The 17,168-nt window shown below is 44.3% G+C and overlaps 1 protein-coding gene across 1 annotated transcript in view; it reads left to right on the plus strand.

Annotated features, from left to right (window-relative positions):
• The window catches only part of ZMYM4 (zinc finger MYM-type containing 4), a 142,370-nt gene that overhangs the window by 13,797 nt on the left and 111,405 nt on the right, over positions 1 to 17,168 (plus strand). The window contains 2 exon segments of the mRNA XM_075195488.1: positions 5,627 to 5,688; positions 7,359 to 7,529. Coding sequence (XP_075051589.1) covers positions 5,627 to 5,688; positions 7,359 to 7,529 — 233 coding nt within the window.

Genomic DNA, 17,168 nt, shown 5'->3' on the forward strand with positions numbered 1-17,168 from the left:
AAATGTTGGTCTTACACTGCAACTGGAATGTGTGGCTAAGCTTCTTGTAAACCTACTGATGTCTCCTTTCTCTTATGTATTGTTGATAGAGCTTAATGACTTATTCATTAATTGTCTGAACAAAGTGTTTGAACCTTCTTACGTCCAAAACTGTCCAGAAAACTCCTGATTGCTTCTCTACAAGATAAAGCTTGGAGTAGAAGCTGGTGTCCTTCTGACTGATGGGGACTAAATAAATCACACTCTCTTCCCCCATCTCCAGTCGCATTGGGCAGGATGGATTCATGGGCTATTATTTTTGGATTTCTATTTGGTTGCAATGGATATAATGTCCAGAACCCAGTGATCTTTATGGTGCCTCACACAATAGTCTCTCCAAGTTGCGCTGTCCACAAGTCATTGGGAATTCTTGATCTGAATCCTCCTTCTTTACCCCTGAAGGGACAAAATAGTTGTTCAGATGCATTATCACCAAACTGTTTAGAATACTGCTTACTGGTGTGATACCTTCTGGCTTTCTTAAAGTGTTCACCAGATATGAGGAAGAAGATCTTTTAGGATCCTCTGGTAACTGCTATAATCTGCCTCCTGTAATCTTCTAAATCATTGATTCTAAACAGAAAAGAAACTTTAGAAGGAAACATTGTTAGACAGTTTTTAGACTCTCCTACCCAAGAATGTAATCAAAGGGCTGCTCTTACTACCACCACTGAAGCCACGCACCTGGCAGAAAATGTGTTTAAATCAGGCCCATGAGGAAAGGCATTGTTTTCTTATGTAAAACATCTTTATATTTAGAGTGGAATGCAAGCGTAATGTGAGCTTGAAAAAGCCACATACAACTGGTATGTACGCCGTATTTAGAATTTCAGATACGCCCGCTTGACAACAATCACACCCTCAAACAGTTACATCCAACTTCTGAGCCTGTGCCACAACTTTTTATTTTATGTTACAAACGTAATTGCTAATTGCAGTTGCGTTTGTAACTTAGGTTATTCAGGTTCGAAAGCAATAACCTAGCTGATACAGCAGGAACAACTTCCCAACATGCATGTAAAAAAAAAATAGTTTTCCAATGTTTTATACAACATGCTCTGTAAATCCTAATCTATGGCCGAACGAATACTAAAGTCTCAATAAGCATCTGTGAATCATTCACAAAACCTCTAATTACAGTTTGATCGTTCGGACCTTGTCATCATCCGCTACTTATGCCTGCCTCTGACCACCTGCAGTACGTCAATCTCAATCCGTTTGCAATTTGCTTGAATACACCCTTACTGGGGTTGGGTACGCTTTACCAATGTCCACTACTCCGACATGAAGAAGGCCTACAAAGAAAATACGAAATTCTGAAAAGCTGATTGGAAAAGAAACAGACTTGCCTTCAACTCCGTTGGGAGCACCATGCTGACAGCAAGTGATTCCGATTGGGAAAGTGTTCGGCATTACAGGCTGACATCATCGCGACATCTGTTAATAGAAATTTAAAGCGGCAATGTCGGGTTAAGTGTTTAAACACTTAACCTTAGGAGTCCCCACATTGCCGCTTTATGCACATTATAGCATTATGCACAGTCAGCAATATAGAAAGAAAAGCCTGTGATTATTCAGGTGTTTCGTTATTAGAGGGTATATAAGTCCCGGCTCTTAATTGAAACTTGTAAACTAAGACTCCAGAGACTCCGGGGTTGTATCTCGGGAATGCATCATGTTGTTGGGTTTTCCTATTTAGGGGGGGGGGGGGAATGTGAAGAGGTGGGGGGTCAAGAGAGGGAACGGGTGGGAGAGGGAAAAATGGGAGGTGGGTGGAGAGTAGGCCCCCACACTGATGCGTAGAGGGAGAAAGAATAGTGTAAGCGCTCCCAGGGTTTAGAAGTAGAGGGTAGAGCAGCAATCTCCAGCCCATTGACACTGCAAGCGGTTATGGAAGAGAGAGAATAGGAAAAGGGTTCAAAGGGCAGGGTCCTAAATAGAGGGTTATTGAGCCCCAAGCAGTGAGGACTGGTGGAAGCTGTACCTGGGGGCCCACACTCTGTGTAAGTTAGTTACTTTGTCCCGTAGGAGCCTCGTGATATATTCCATTGACACTATATACCAAACCTGCAAGGCAACTGCCTGAAAGCAAGGGGAACAAGGAGAACTTCCATTCTTTGGCTATTTGCAAGCGCGTTGCGGCACCGACATGTTGCACCAGTTTTATTTTTTAAACTTTAAGTGCATTTTGAATTTGCTCCGCCGCATTTCATATAAATGAAATGTTCATGCAGAATACAGACAGATATAGGGATTACTGAAACCAATAGAGACCTCATACAAAACACACGATCTAGTCTTGCATCATTAAAATTAACAAAAAGTGCTATACATTGTGTTCTCGTGTATCAAGTATGTATCTCCTTGAGGAGATCACACAGAACCCATTCTTGCCATTAATGCTAACTAAATATTAATATTTCTCATTCATCCTATAGCGTGCATTGGCGACAATGGGGTATAGAGTGTGGTGGCATAAGCTGGGGCACTTTAAATTTACCGGCAAAAGTCCTAGCTCCTCTCCCGCTATTCTCATATTGACTGTCTGGGACTTCAGGGTTTGTTTTTTTTTAAGTGCTTCAATGGAGCGGAGGTTTTGAATAATGGCCGCCTGTAGCAACTTTATTTATTTAAATATTATTGGTTTGACTTTAAGGTCATATTTCTGACCAATTTATCATGTCGGGAGATGTTTCTGTCGCGCCGTATACTGTTAAGCTGCAGCGGTAGTAGTGACATGTGGAGTGGTATGTGTAGCACTCCTGATGTGGATTCACCTCCAAAGGGGGACCCAGTCATTGCCGGCACACCGGGAACGGCACCAGAACAGCGACACAGCAGAGAGGTAAGTTGCTCACCTCTCTACTTTCGGTGTCACTGCTTACACGGGGCATTCCACATTACAAGTTTTTTTTGATGAGAGGATTTTTCAGTGTATTAAAGTGTTTACTAATCGCGGCTTATTTATGCCAGTTTATTTTAAGTATCACGGGTGTTTATTAAGGAATCGCCACGAAAGTTGGACCCCTAGGGTAACTTTTCCTCCTGAATCCAAGCCAAAATTTATCTGTCTCGAGTTTAGAGCAAAAATGCAAGTACATAGTTTAATACACTGAAAAATCAATATTTCGGAAACTAATAGTCAGACAGTAGAGATATTTGGCAGATATAATTTTTAAGACATCCTCTCAACTAAAAAAAAAATTGTTACAAATCTGAGATGGATGGTGGGCACACCTGGTTAAAATGATGTGAAATGACTCACAGGTAATTATTGGTGTCTGTACACTTCTGCATGAAGTTGTTAGGCAACATGGTCTCCCCCTTTGAGGTGGTATAGTTCCATTCAAGGGTGTTCCAGATTGAATCCATCTTGAAATATAACAATTTTCACCTGCAGCTGACCACTCGTGTATCAGACTGTCCCCAAAGTTTTGCTAGTTGTTCCTTTGGTGGTTGAGAGGCGTCAGCTAGAACAGGGGTCACCCATTCACCATTTGGGTGTAGTGTCTGATGACCATGGATGCCAGGCTCTAGGGCTGGGCGATTGTCACCCACTCGTTTTCAGGGAAAACATGATGGCATCTCAGTTTATAGATAGAGAGAGGGTGCCCCAAGTGATCCTGGTGGCTCCAGACTGACTAAGAATGGAAGAGGCTCCCTCTTAAGCTGGACCTACTTAGCCAAGGTCCTTTATTACACCAGCTTTTACCTCGGCTGACTTTAATTTCATGACTTTTAAAACCATGATCCTTAAGGCTGTGAGGGGCTTATGGACAGCGTGGTTCATGCTGCAAGCACAAAGGGTTTCCTGCCTATTAATACTCATTTGCTCCACATTGACAGAATTTTACAGTTGCACTGCAACTGAGTGTACCCTCCCCTTGGGGACAGCATCTTCAGTGGTCACCATAGGATGAATGAAAAAATGGGATTTTCTTACTTGCGTTAAATACTTTTCTCTGAGTCCATGGGAGACACTGAACCCCCCCCCCCCCCCTTCCTTTTACACTCTTGTTATTGTTTCCTTGTTCGGATTCTGGTAACCTGTTCTATTTGGAAACTGTTGGTTTCTTCTCCTCTCCCTCATAATCTATACTTCAGTTCTGTAATTTGGGTCTTTTTTTTTTTTTTAGTAAAAACTGAAGTTCCAGAAGCCAATAGGGGTATAGAAGGTGTGACAGGATGGACCGACCCTGTCTATTGTTGCTGGGAATCGGCTGGGCTTACTGTGCCAACGGTCCCTTTCTTTATCCCAAATGTGCCCTCTAACCGCAGTAGGAGGGGCTTAAGCTGCTGCCACCACTGGACTCCTTACCGGCATCCAGTAACGGGTTTCTTCTGGGTCACTGACGCTGCTGGTGTATCTGGGCTGGTACCCCTGACCTCTTCCTATGGATCAGGGTTGCTGTGGATGGATTCCCCCTAGCCTATCACACTGGCCAGAGCTGCTGGGTAGCGGAAAGAGCAGTGGTACCGGAAAGCTGGGTCCAAACCTTAGAACAGCCGGGAACGGATTAGAGTTGGGTCTAATCTGTAGGTCACAGGAATTTCAGCATGGAAAGGTTATCAAGCAGGTCTTTGAAGCAAGTGATGTTTGTTTATTTGCTCAAGTAGTCCTAAGAAGGAAAGTTCACACGCCAGTCTCTGGTACTAGCGATCTTTCCAGAAGTATAGATTGTACAAGAATGGTACATTACATGTTCAAACAGCTCACTTTTTATGCAGTTCTGACATAACTCCTGGCAGGAGATAAGCTGTCCCCCCCCCTGATCTGAGATGGTTCCGCAATGTCTGAGCTATTTTTGGTATTGATACGATATATGTTTCCAAACTGGATTTACATGCATTGCAAAGCTATCAATATTTACTCTTATCTCTGATATCCTAAAACTTGCTGTGATTTCCTGCATCTTGTTTTAGACACAGAGGAAATTCAAGTCTAATTAATTAATTAAACATTTCTGATGTGTGGACACTCGCAATCAAAAGGTCTAATTAACATGAGACATGGGTCCATGGGTCCTTTCTTCAGACAGTTGAAGAATATCCATTTACTACAAAAGATTCAAAACTCCAAACAAGTCCTTTCCCTACATATCATATTCCAATATAATGCGATAAGTGCTTTTGCAATTATACATTGGTGCCTGCAACTCTGTTTGAAATACATTTCTAGAATAAATACATTTTACATGATCCACCCACAAATAAGTTATTTATAAGTGATCCAGCCACAGAAGGGGAGGGTCATCTCATCATATGCTAGATCCATAACTTTTTAATTACTTTATGCTCCTCTAGTTCTCTAGGAACCAGCGTGACATGGTTTTGTTGATCATTTTATGGGCCATACTGTGGTAGGTTGGCGGAATGAGCTTGCCTAACAGTGAAGATCACTGTGGTGTAGTTGTAGTTTAAAGTGGTAGAATGCAAGGGCATCATTACCAAATAATTACTTTCTAATGGAACGTCTATACTTATGAATGTGTAAATAAATGGGTTACAGACATTTACTCTGTTAGTTGATTCTGGTGCCATAGTTAAATGCTAACCTCCCTAAAATCTTTCTCTCCCACATTTTTAGGTCAAATGGAGGAATCCTCGCGAGCACAGTTGGTGGCACAAGCCCCAGATAGCAATTTTAGGGTAAGGCAAGAAGTAAAGTAGTATGAGAGTAAGTTGTGTTTTTATTACTAGAACTGTGATGTTATGAGATATTTGATGCCCGATAAAAGATTCAGGCCAGTAAATATATACTTTTTTTTTTTTTTTTTTTTTTATATCCTGGACATTACCCACTTGTTATGAAACAGTGTTTTTTGTGTTTAAAAACTGCCTGACTACATTATTAAAAAAAATAAAAAATAAAAATCTTATATAGGTACATGTTTATATATGATTTTATTTATATATTGAGAACCAAATAGCATTAGTGGGAGATCACAAAAGAAGCTTTTGAGTTAGAGTCCTAATAAAAGGTTTTATATGGTGGTGTTTTAACAAAGTTGTTAAGGTGGCCTGGATGCTTTATTTTACACTTTGCCTTTAACATGCAGTTAAACCTGACATTTTTAGAAGACCAAATAAAAAGGGTGTGGAAAATTAGAGAATAAAAATTTAAAAAGTTCTTATCCAACAAAAACTTCAGTTAAAATAATAAACACAGCAGACATACAAATGTAGCTTTCAATCGCCTATAACATTAGTCACTATGCGCACAAAACACACAATCTATCAAACTGGCACCACTTACAGTATAGTACACTTGGTAGATCTTATCCTCTGGAATTGTCCACCACTTGCAACATTTTACACTTATGTCACAAGCTTCATCACAGTGCATTACATGTGCTTTGATTGGTTGAGAACTGCAGGCTCCCCATTGACCCACAAGCAGTATTCATTTTTGTTTGGCTGAACACCCAAAATTGTATGGCACACGTCTGCCAATTTGTTTCCTAACCAATAACAGCACATGCTTACCTTGAGTGTTGTGCACAGCATGCTTTCTTATTTGTTGGGGAGTGCTATCTTCAGATGAGCGACATACAATTCTCATTGCTATGCCAATCAGAAATAAATGGGAACCCAGCAGGGGAACATAATGGGCCAATTTTGGTATATATTTGGAGTGATATGATAGTGTGGACCTAATATGGAATGCATAACATACGAAGTACAAAAGACCTGTTGCAAAACTGTACTAATGTGCATGGGTACAATGGAGACCAGGAAAAGATGACATGATTGAGCACTGGGGTAAAATAAAGGCATAAAATAAACTTAATTTTTTTTTTAGGAAGGACCAAAGAATAATATGATAGAGCAAAGATAGAGAAAATTTTGGTAAAGACCTATAGCTTTTGCTCATTGTAATGTGACAAATCAAAGAAGAATTCCACCCAAAACTACAAGTTCTAAAAAAGAAAAATGTACTGCAGTGGATGAGCCTTTTCCCAGACCACCAAAATGGCGGTAACATTCACACCCTGCACTCCTCTACTCTTATCGCTCAGGTGGACTAGAGGGTTTCACTCCACTGCCCCCATTTGTAGAATTCCACACAAAACTACATTTTTAGTTTTGAGTGGTGTTTTACCTCAAGGCTATATCATTAGATGTAGGTACACAATAAAGTGTACCTGACTTGTGGAGTTACCCAAATGCAGCATGATGGCTGAAAAGTACATGATAGGTGAAAGAATGTATGGTTTATTATTTTTTTAATGCACTTTTGAATTGGGGCGAAAGAAAAATCATGACTGTTTAAAGGTGTATGTTGTGAACGTGACAGACTGTCTATATCATTGTTTCAGGAATCCAGTTACAACTACAGTAGCAAATCGCCAATAGGTGAAAATTTGGGCAATTCGTATGCCCCAGGTGTCAGAATAAAAGAGGAGCCAATGGATGAAGACTATGAAAGAGCATTGGCACCTCCACCCAGTTTTGTGGATAAAGTCAAAGATGAGCCAGAGAACTCAGAGGTAAATTGAAATCACAAAAATAACCTCCAGATTGTTGTGTGTTCTTTTTAAAATTAGTTGTCTGTAAAGGAACAAACATATTCACATAGTTATTGTTTTGTGTTTTTTTTATTCACATAATCATAATTTCTAGCTTCTTTCTGTAACATAGAGCTTTGGTACCGTGGCCCCAATTATTCACATCCTGGCATTTCTCTATCCTCCTTTGGGGGGCATTAGTGTATAAAGTAGGGACAGGGCTAACTGGCAATTCAAAACTTCTGTTAACTAGGCCCTAGCTCCTCCCTCTCTATACCCCACTTCCTGTTTAGCTTCAGTTTAATATAAGTGCCCGGCGAACGGGTTGCATTTGGGTTGAGTAGCAGCCCAATTCTATTAATTTACTTTTAATTATTTTATTTTACTATCTGAGGCTTCTGCCTCCTGTTCCTGACAGGTAGTGGCTGTCAATCACCTCTCCCCTACGTTACCCACCTTCCGTCTGCTGCTGGGGGAGGGTTCCGCATTGGCGGTTAAGTGGAGCGGCACCCCCGCCCCCCCCAAAAACAAACCAAAGCTATTTTTACTTAGGTGACTAGGTCAGGCTAGGATCACTAAGATAGTGAGTTCTGCTACGCACTGGATTGTTGGAGGGGGTTGCCCTACTTGGATGCCTTGCAGTCCAGTACTGGGCCCTGTGGGGTGGGGGGGTTGCCTCTATTGCAATTCCTCCTTGGTGGTCCCTCACTGCTTTTGTGTGCAGACACCAGAATAGGCAGCCATTTTACAGCTCCAGTTTCTCCCCTTTTCTCTCCTGTGTCCTGTAAGGTAATGGGTTAGGGGTGGTTTGTTTCTCAGGGTTTTGTCTTTTAGACTTTAGGGCTGTTTGGCTGTATTGCAGGCTCAATCTCTGTACTAGATTTGTGTGCTGCTTGTCTTATATACTGTGTTTTTTCACTGTTTATTTGACTGTTCAATTATCTGTGTGTTTTGTCTCATCTGCTAATATGTCAAATAGGAGAAAATCCATGCAGGTTAAGGCTGGGGTAACTTCTATGTTGAAGTTCAACTGTGCCACCTGTAATGTTAAGTTACTGTTCGGACAGTCAGGCGCGCACGCCTTGTGCACAGCCTATCAGTCTCAAGATCATTTGACGTATGCACCAGTAGGTGCTGGTTCTGACGCGGCAGAGTGCGGTCAGAACCAGTGGGCGGTCCTTCTTATCTTCCGTCCTCGGTGGCGAGTGAGGAGGATGCAAATTGGCGGTGGATTCTGACATGGACGCTCTTTCTTTGGTGGTGGAAGTTAATTCTGATTGTCAAGAGTGTGGAGGAATTAATACAGGCTGTGCGTCGGGTACTTGACATTTCTGAGGCAGCTGTCCTTGTCGCTGCAGAGCCTTCCCTTTTTGCGCGGCAGACAAAGCAATCTGTCCTTTTCCCAATTGTAAGATTTGTTGCCTGAATCTTGGGCTTCCCCCAGATTTGGAAGTTCCAGGTGTCTCGTCGGTTGCAGTTATGTTATACCTTTCCTCCCAAGGTTCTTGCTAAATGGGAGGCACCTCCACATGTGGATGCTCCTGTTGCAAGTTTGGTCAAAGTGACTTCTATCCCTCTTCCCAACGCAGCACTCTTAAGGATGGTACAAACTGTAAGGTTGAGGCCGTCCTTAAGCCTATTTTTGTGCCAGCAGGTGCCTCTCTGTGGCCCGCGTCGGTCAGCAAGGCTGTAGAACGCTGGTCAGAACAGCTGTCTCAAAGTTTTTTGGCAGGGAGACTGAACTACTTGGTGGAGCAAATTCAGGGGACAGAGGACAATGGATTTTTTTTAGGGGAGGCAGCCTTGGATGCAGGACTGATAGGGGCACGAATATCTGCCTCTGCGGTTTTGGATTGTCTGACTCTCTGACTTATGTACTGAAAGTCTGATGTTGAGTCAGTGGTAGGAGCCCGTTTTCTCTCATTCAGGGATCTGTGGTTTGTCTACCATGGATGCCTGGGTATGGGGACTTGTGGACATGGGGTACAAAATCAATCTGCTCTGTCATCCTCCCAGGTGGTTCTTTACCTCAGGGTTTTCCGCATGTCCATAAAAGTGACTGACTTTACGAGAAGCTATCCAATCTCTTATTTTTTCCGGTGCGATATTCACAACACGACATTCATGTGGTAAGGTCATCAGTCTCTCGAGGTTTACGGTTTGGTCAGAGCACTCCCAATTTCAGGCTCTTCCCTTTGGTCTGCTCACGGCCCCGCAGGTCTTTGCCAAGATCAGGGCTGCTCTACTAAGGTCCAAGGGGATAACAATCATCCGTTACCTGGACGATCTTCTTTTAAAAGCAGGGTTTCTGGTGGTACTTTCTCATATCCAAGTAGTGATCCAGACTTTAGAATCCCACAATTTGATTCTCAACTTTAAAAAGTCCCAGTTGATCCCATCCCAGCAGATGATCTCTGGATTTGGATTTGGATGATCTCCATGGTAGACTGAAACCACCGATCCCTGAATAAGAGAAAACGGGCTCCTACCACTGACGACCGCGAAGGGGCAAAATGCCTATAGATCAGTGGTTAGCACTTCTGCCTTACAGCATCGGGGTCTTGAGTTCAATTCCCGACCCAGGCCTTATCTGTGAGAAGTTTGTATGTTCTCCCCATGTTTGCATGGGTTTCCTTCGGGTGCTCCGGTTTCCTCCCACACTCCAAAAAACCATACTGGTAGGTTATTTGGCTGCTAACAAAATTGACCCTAGTCTCTCTGTCTGTCTGACTCTCTGTGTGTCTGTATGTTAGGGAATTTAGACTGTAAGCCCCAATGGGGCAGGGATTGATGTGAGTGAGTTCTCTGTACAGCGCTGCAGAATTAGTGGCGCTATATAAATAAATGGTAATAATAATATTTGGGACTTTTATTCAACACCCGACAACAGCAGGTGTCCATACCTCTTCAAGATATTCTGCAAGACCAGAATCTTGTCCAATCTCTGGTGGCAAAACAGACCTGTGCATTTCAGCATGAGTTCTGGGCAGGATGTTATCGACTTTTGAGGCACTCCAGTTTGCTCTGTTTCATGCTCTGTCGAAATAGAATAAATCCCATCTGAATCTGTCTGGGCAGGTATTCCGGCTGTCTCCACATGTGTGTCAGTCGCTTCTTTGGTGGTTGCAGAAACAAAATATCTGCAGGGGTCAACCATTCTCCATCTAAGCTTGGACCTTGATCACAATGGGCGACAGTATTGGAACTGCGGGCAGTGTTCCATGCTCTAATAAGCGTGCAACATTTGCTGCAGGGGAAGGCGGTGAAGATTCACTCTGATAATACCACGGCGGTGGCACCAAGAGTTCCTTAGCCATGCAAGAGACACAAGATTTTTCATTGGGCCGAAGCTCATGTCTGTCATGCTCACGGTCATGGCCATAATTTTTCTGGGAGTAAAAAATTGGGAGGCTGATTTTCTAAGCAGGCAGACTCTGCATCCGAGCGAATGTTCTCTCCATCCGGAGGTGTTTTGCCAGTTGGTGGACAGGTGGTGTCGGCCGGACGTCGACATGATGGTGTCTTGGTTGAACCACAATGTCCACTCTGTAGACGCCATGTCTGTTCCTTGGAGGTACCACTTAGTGTACCTTTTCTCACCGGTAACCATGGTTTCATGGGTGTTAAATAAGTTAGAGAGGGTGTTCCAGTCCTTCTAGTGGCGCCGGATTGGCCTCCTCCGACTTGCTCTCCATGGCGGGAGGTCGGTCGTGGCGTCTGCCACTACGCCAAGACCTATTAATTCAAGAACCCTTTTGTCATCTAGATTTGGAACGGCTCGGCTGTTGAAGCCATGATCCTAAGAGCTAAAAGTTTTTCCAAGACTGTGGTACAAACCATGTTTCTGGCTTCAGCTAAAATTTATCAAAGAGTCTGTCTGGATGACATATATTGCCTGGTGTTAAAATAAATAGTATCCTACATCTTCTTTTCATTTATCCAGGTTACTAGCAGGATGGCTGGACACGGGTTTGCGCCTTAGTTCTCTTAAGGGTCAGGTGTCGGCCCTTGCTGTCTTTTTTCAACATAGTAGCGGTCATTCCTGATGTGCACACTTTCCTTCAGGGCCTGCTCCTCCGGTAGCACCATGGGATTTAAATTTGGTGCAGAATGCTTTACTGCCTCCGCCTTTTGTACCCTTGAAAACAGTGGAATGCAATTTTCTGACCTGGAAGTTGGTCATCCTTTTGGCATTCTCTACGGCAAGAAGAGTTTCAAGCTTTCTGCTTTATCTTGCGAGTCCCCTCTTGTTTTTCATGAGGATAGGGCAGTTCTTCAAACCAAGCCTCCCTAAAAGTAATTTCACTTAAATCAAGGCATTGAAGACGCAGACCTAGTCAAGGCAGGAATGACAGAGTACAAAGTTTCTATTCGTTCTCTCAATGTCGTCCAAGTCTTGCGCATATGTGTGCTTAGGACTCAGGATGTGCGCAAGACTGAGGATCTTTTGATTCTCTATGATGCACACGAGAGGCTGGTCAGCTTCTAAAGTGACTGGACAGCCTTTTCCAGATAATCTTCAAGGTCTGTGAGTGCTTCCTGTGCAGCACACCATGGTGCCTCAAGTGAACAGCTGTGTCGGGCGGCCATGTGGTCTTCTGTACGCACATTCACTCAGTTCTACAAGTTTAATGTGTTTGCATCCAAGGATGCAAGTTTTGGAAAAGGGGTGCTTTGTGCTGTTTATTCTGAGTATTTCCTCCCGTGATTCGGCTTTGGAATGTCCCCAATGTCTCGGTGTCCCCCAAAGCAGGATAGAGAAAATAGGATTTTTATACTTATGTAAAAAAATATTTATATACTTACTACAAATCTGATTCCTTCTGGGGGACACTGCTTACCATGGGGTTGTGTGAGGGGGAGGAGGAGTTGGCACTTAACTAGTTAATTCTGTGAGTTGCCGACAGACCCCTCCCCCTTCAAACCCCCTGTACTTCCAGTTTAATTATAAAGCCCCAAAGAAGATAGGCCAATCAACCAAGAACATACAAAAGAAGAGCAGAAGGGAGGGAGCGCAGTGTTCCCCAGAAAGAATCAGAGAAACGGATTTATCGTAAGTATATAAATCCTATTTTATCTTTCATCCATCTGGGGGACACTGCTTACCATGGGGACTTTCTAATGCAGCCCCCTTGAAGTTCCCTTTCATCCCCCAGATGGATGAAAGATAAACGTGCCATTTTGGTAGCCCGGCACGTAGAGCACTACGGCCAAAACTGGCGTCTGCCAACGTAAAGACATTGAATTGGTAAAATTTTGTAAACGTATGGACTGAGGACCAGGTGGCTGCTCTGCATAACTGATCCACTGAGGTCCCATTTCTTGCAGCCCAGGACGCCCCCACAGAACGGGTAGAATGGGCAACAATACGATCAGGCACAGGACGGTTAGCACTGATATAAGCCTGCTTAATAGTCAAAGTAAGCCATCCAGCAATAGATGGCCATCCACGTCTTGAGCAGTCAAACAAAACAAATAAGGAATCTGTGAGACGAATCTTTGATGTCCTCTGGACATAGATTCGGAGAGCTCTGACCACATCCAAAAATTTCATAGTTCCAGGCCCTTGAGGGTCTTCTGTGAACACCGGAAGTACTATTTCCTGGTTTACATGAAAACCAGAAACTAACTTTGGCAGAAATGATGGAACTGTTCTGAGGACCGCTCTTTCATCATGAAACACCAGATGATGTTCTCGACAAGACAGCGCCCCCAGCTCGGAATCTCCCCGGGCTGAGGTAATAGCAAGAAGGAAAACCACTTTACAGTCTTTAGAGTTATAGTTCTTGACATGGAAAGGTTCAAAGGGAGGCTTCTGAAGCATATTAAGGACCAAATTAAGATCCCAAGGAGCCGTGGGCGGAACATGTGGAGGTTGGATATGTAAGACTCCCTGTAGGAAAGTCCTAACATCCGGTATGTCTGCCAGACGTCTGTGAAAAAAACACTGAAAGAGCTAAAACTTGTATTCTTGAAGATCCTAGGTCCGGTTCGCACACCATTTAATGTATGTAAGCCAGATACCGCGGTATATCCGGGCCAAGACTGGCTTTCTAGCCTTAATAAGGGTATCCACTACTCATGCGGAAAACCCTCTGGATTTCCAAAGGTTGGCTTCAACAGCCATGCCGTTAAATTCAGCCACGGTAAGTCCTGATGTAGGAATGGTCCTTGAAGTAGAAGGTCCTTGCGAAGCGGTAACCGAAGACCTGGACCTACCGCCATTAACAGAATCTCTGGATATCAGACTCTCCTTAGCCGAGCTGGAGCTACTAGAATGACCGGTAGTCTGCCCTGCTTGACTCTCCGAAGGACCAGAGAAATCATGGAAATGGGAGGAAACTGGTAACTTAACCTGAAGTCCCATGGCATTGACAATACATCCACTGCTAAGAGATCCCTTGCTCTTGAGCAAAACAGTGGGACTTTTCTGTTGTGGCGAGACGCCATCAGATCTCGATCCGGAAGCCCCCACCGGGCGACCAGGGTTTGAAAAACCTCCGGATGAAGAGCCCATTCCCTCGGCAGAATATCTGAATTGCTGAATTGGCGGGGGGCGTGATTTTCAGGCCCAGGCGAAAATCTGAGTCGTAACCTCCATCGCTCCTGCACTTCTGTTGCCTCCCTGTCTCTTTACGTACGACATTGCCGTAGCATTGTTGGACTGAAGATGGACCGGAAATCCCTGAAGGATGAGCTACGCTCCTTGCAAGGCCTTTAACATGGCTTTTTCAGATGAAGAGCCACAGCTCCCCACCCCTGAAGGCTGGTGTCCGTGGATACGAAGATCCAAGGCCAAGGGGCAAAGGACCTGCCGCCCAACAAGTTGTTCCGGACTATCCACCATCTGAGAGACTATTTCGGTTCCGGAGGTAAGAGAATCAGGTGACACTCTAATTTCTGATGGGATCCTGGCCATTTCCTTAGGAGGTCCCATTGAAAACACCGAGAGTGGATTCGACCATAAGGGAGAGTCTCGAAGGCCAACACCATATTTCCTAGTATGTGCATGCACAGGAGGATCAATGGCCTCCGGCAGGACAGAACTTTTATCGTTGAGTCCCGTAGGGACCGAATTTTGTCCTCTGGAATAAATACTTTCTGACTGTTTGTATCCATTATCAGTCCCAGAAAGGTCATTCTCTGACAAGGAGTTAACTGTGACGGTTTATGAGTCAGCCATGGCTCTCCAGAATACTGATGGTAAGTTGAAGGTGTTGCTCGAGTAAATGAGCCGAAGCAACCTTGATTAGTAAGTCGTCCAGATAGGGCACTAATTGCACCCTTCTGTAATGAAGATAAGCCGCCATAATTTTTGTAAACACCCGAGGTGCTGTTGTAAGGCTGAATGGAAGAGCCCTGAACTGTTAATGGGTAGACCCTACCGTGAATCTGAGAAAAGCCTGATGTGCTTTCCAGATGGGAACGTGGAGGTAGGCGTCTTTGATATCTATTGACGCCATGAATTGACCTGCCTCCAGTCCGTTAATAACAGATCTCAGGAAATCCATTTGAAATGTGACCACCTGCAGGTTAAAATTCAACTACTTTAGGTTTAAAACCAGCCAGAAGGAACCATTTGGCTTTTTGACCAAAAAAAGTTTGGAGTAGAGCCACTGTGTCTTTTGGTGTACCGAAACCTTCATAACTGCTTGTGAGAGAAGAGCAGCGACGCACTGGAGCATTGTTTTTCTTTTCTGTGGATGGCGGGGCAAGTTGGTTGCAAAGAACCTGCATTGGGCTGGGCCCTCTAGGTCTATTATGTAACCTCTTGTCATTATCCCACCAATCCAACAGTCCACCAAGTACTCTGCCCACTGATCCCTGAACAGTAGCGGATATCCCCCCACTCCCACCTCCACCAATAGGGAGGGGCTTGGCGACATGCTGCCGGTTTATCTGGAAGCTTGGAGGAGGAAGACCTACCTCGAAGTGAGTGTCTTCTGGCACCCGACAATCTGGGCCTAAATGTCTGACCCCTGTCAGATGGGCCCTCTCGAAAGGGCTGTCTAAATGAACCAAACCTAGGAGTTCTAGGCCTTAGAGCATTGACTGGCAAAAAAGTACTTTTGCCTCCCATAGCCTGGGAAATCATGAAATCTAATTCCGGTCCGAATAACACTCCGCTGGAATAAGGGAGGGATTCTAAAGACTTTTTAGACTCAAAGTCTGCATCCCAGGACCTCAGCCATAAGGCTCTCCTAGCCGCCACAGCTGTTACCGAGATAGAGGAGGAAGTGGAAGCTGAGTTCGGCACTGTGCAGTGCCAGCGGAAGCAAGTCCGAATCCTGCAAAGCTGTCGCTAACTGGTCAGCTCACACTTCCGTAGCTCTGGCGACCCATGCTGATGAAACCGTGGGTCTGAATGAAGTACCTGCTGCCGTGTAAATAGACTTTAAGAAAGCCTCTATCTTGCGGTCAGTCGGGTCCTGTAAGGAATCTGTTCCTGGAACAGGAAGCGTAGTGTGGCGAGCTAAGCGTGCAACCGGCATGTCTACCTTTTGGGACCTATTCCCAACGAATTACGCCTTCCTCCTGAAGAGGGTATAAAGACAAGTACCTTCTTGGGATAATAAACCTTCGGTCAGGTTGTTTCCAAGAAGCTTCTGCGATCTCTTTGAACTCCACAGAACGAGAGAAATGGATCTCCAGTCTCGTGGCCGTTTTAAAAAGACTACGATCTGTAGATCTAGCTTTCTCTATGTCTAGGAAACCCAGTGCCTGCCGCACTGCTACTACCAGGTCCTCAATTCCCTGATATCTGGGAGATTCCTCTGGGTCTGCCTGTGCGGAATCAATCTTCTAAAACCTCACCCTCCTCTGAGGATCTCTCCGAGTCAGAGAGGGACAGAAGGGTGTTAGCAGATCTGTGCCTCTTATTTCTAGGTAAATGTCTCGGGTTGGTCAAAAATCGGTTTAACTGATCTAGACCGCTAATCAACGTTGTGGACCAAGCAGGTTCACTCATAAGTGGGGCTTGGGCTGGCAATGCAGAGGGATGTCCCGTCAGTACTGAAGCCACTGACTCAGTAGTCCCCGTGGATACCTCTGTATTAAGAGGGGCTACTGTTCCAGAGGTTGAGGGAAGTACTGCAGCCACCGCTGGAATATTTGTGGGATTAGAAAACATTTGTACCAATGTAGTAACCACCTCAGGGCAGCCGCCCACTCTGTTGTTTCTGTTATTCCTAGGGCGATAGTCTGTGGTTGCTCCGCAGTGGAAGCCCCACTGCAGTCAGTACAGAGCGCCCCTGGGTCCTTGTGTTCACTAGTCAATTTAGTGTTACACTTGGAATAAATATAATATTTGGCCCAAGATGATTTCCCTTTATCAGACATTTTAAAGGTAACAGTAGGCCAAATAAGTAATCAGACACATGCACAAGAAATAGGTAGAAGGCTAACTAATCTATGACAAGGTCAAAATATAGTATCTCTGTATGAACAAGTGTGTGTGTGTGTGTGTGTGTGTGTGTAAATACAGAGTATAGAACAGAATTTTGGAGGAGGAGAAGCCTGTCAGCAGTTCTGCCTCAGAAGTGATCTGATGATTCTTTTCCCGGGCAGATTTGGCGCCATGACTAGTCCACTGTTCGTTCTAGACGGGGGAGTTCTATTACT

Source organism: Mixophyes fleayi, chromosome 2, assembly GCF_038048845.1.
Source record: "Mixophyes fleayi isolate aMixFle1 chromosome 2, aMixFle1.hap1, whole genome shotgun sequence".
Taxonomy (NCBI): Eukaryota; Metazoa; Chordata; class Amphibia; order Anura; family Limnodynastidae; genus Mixophyes; species Mixophyes fleayi.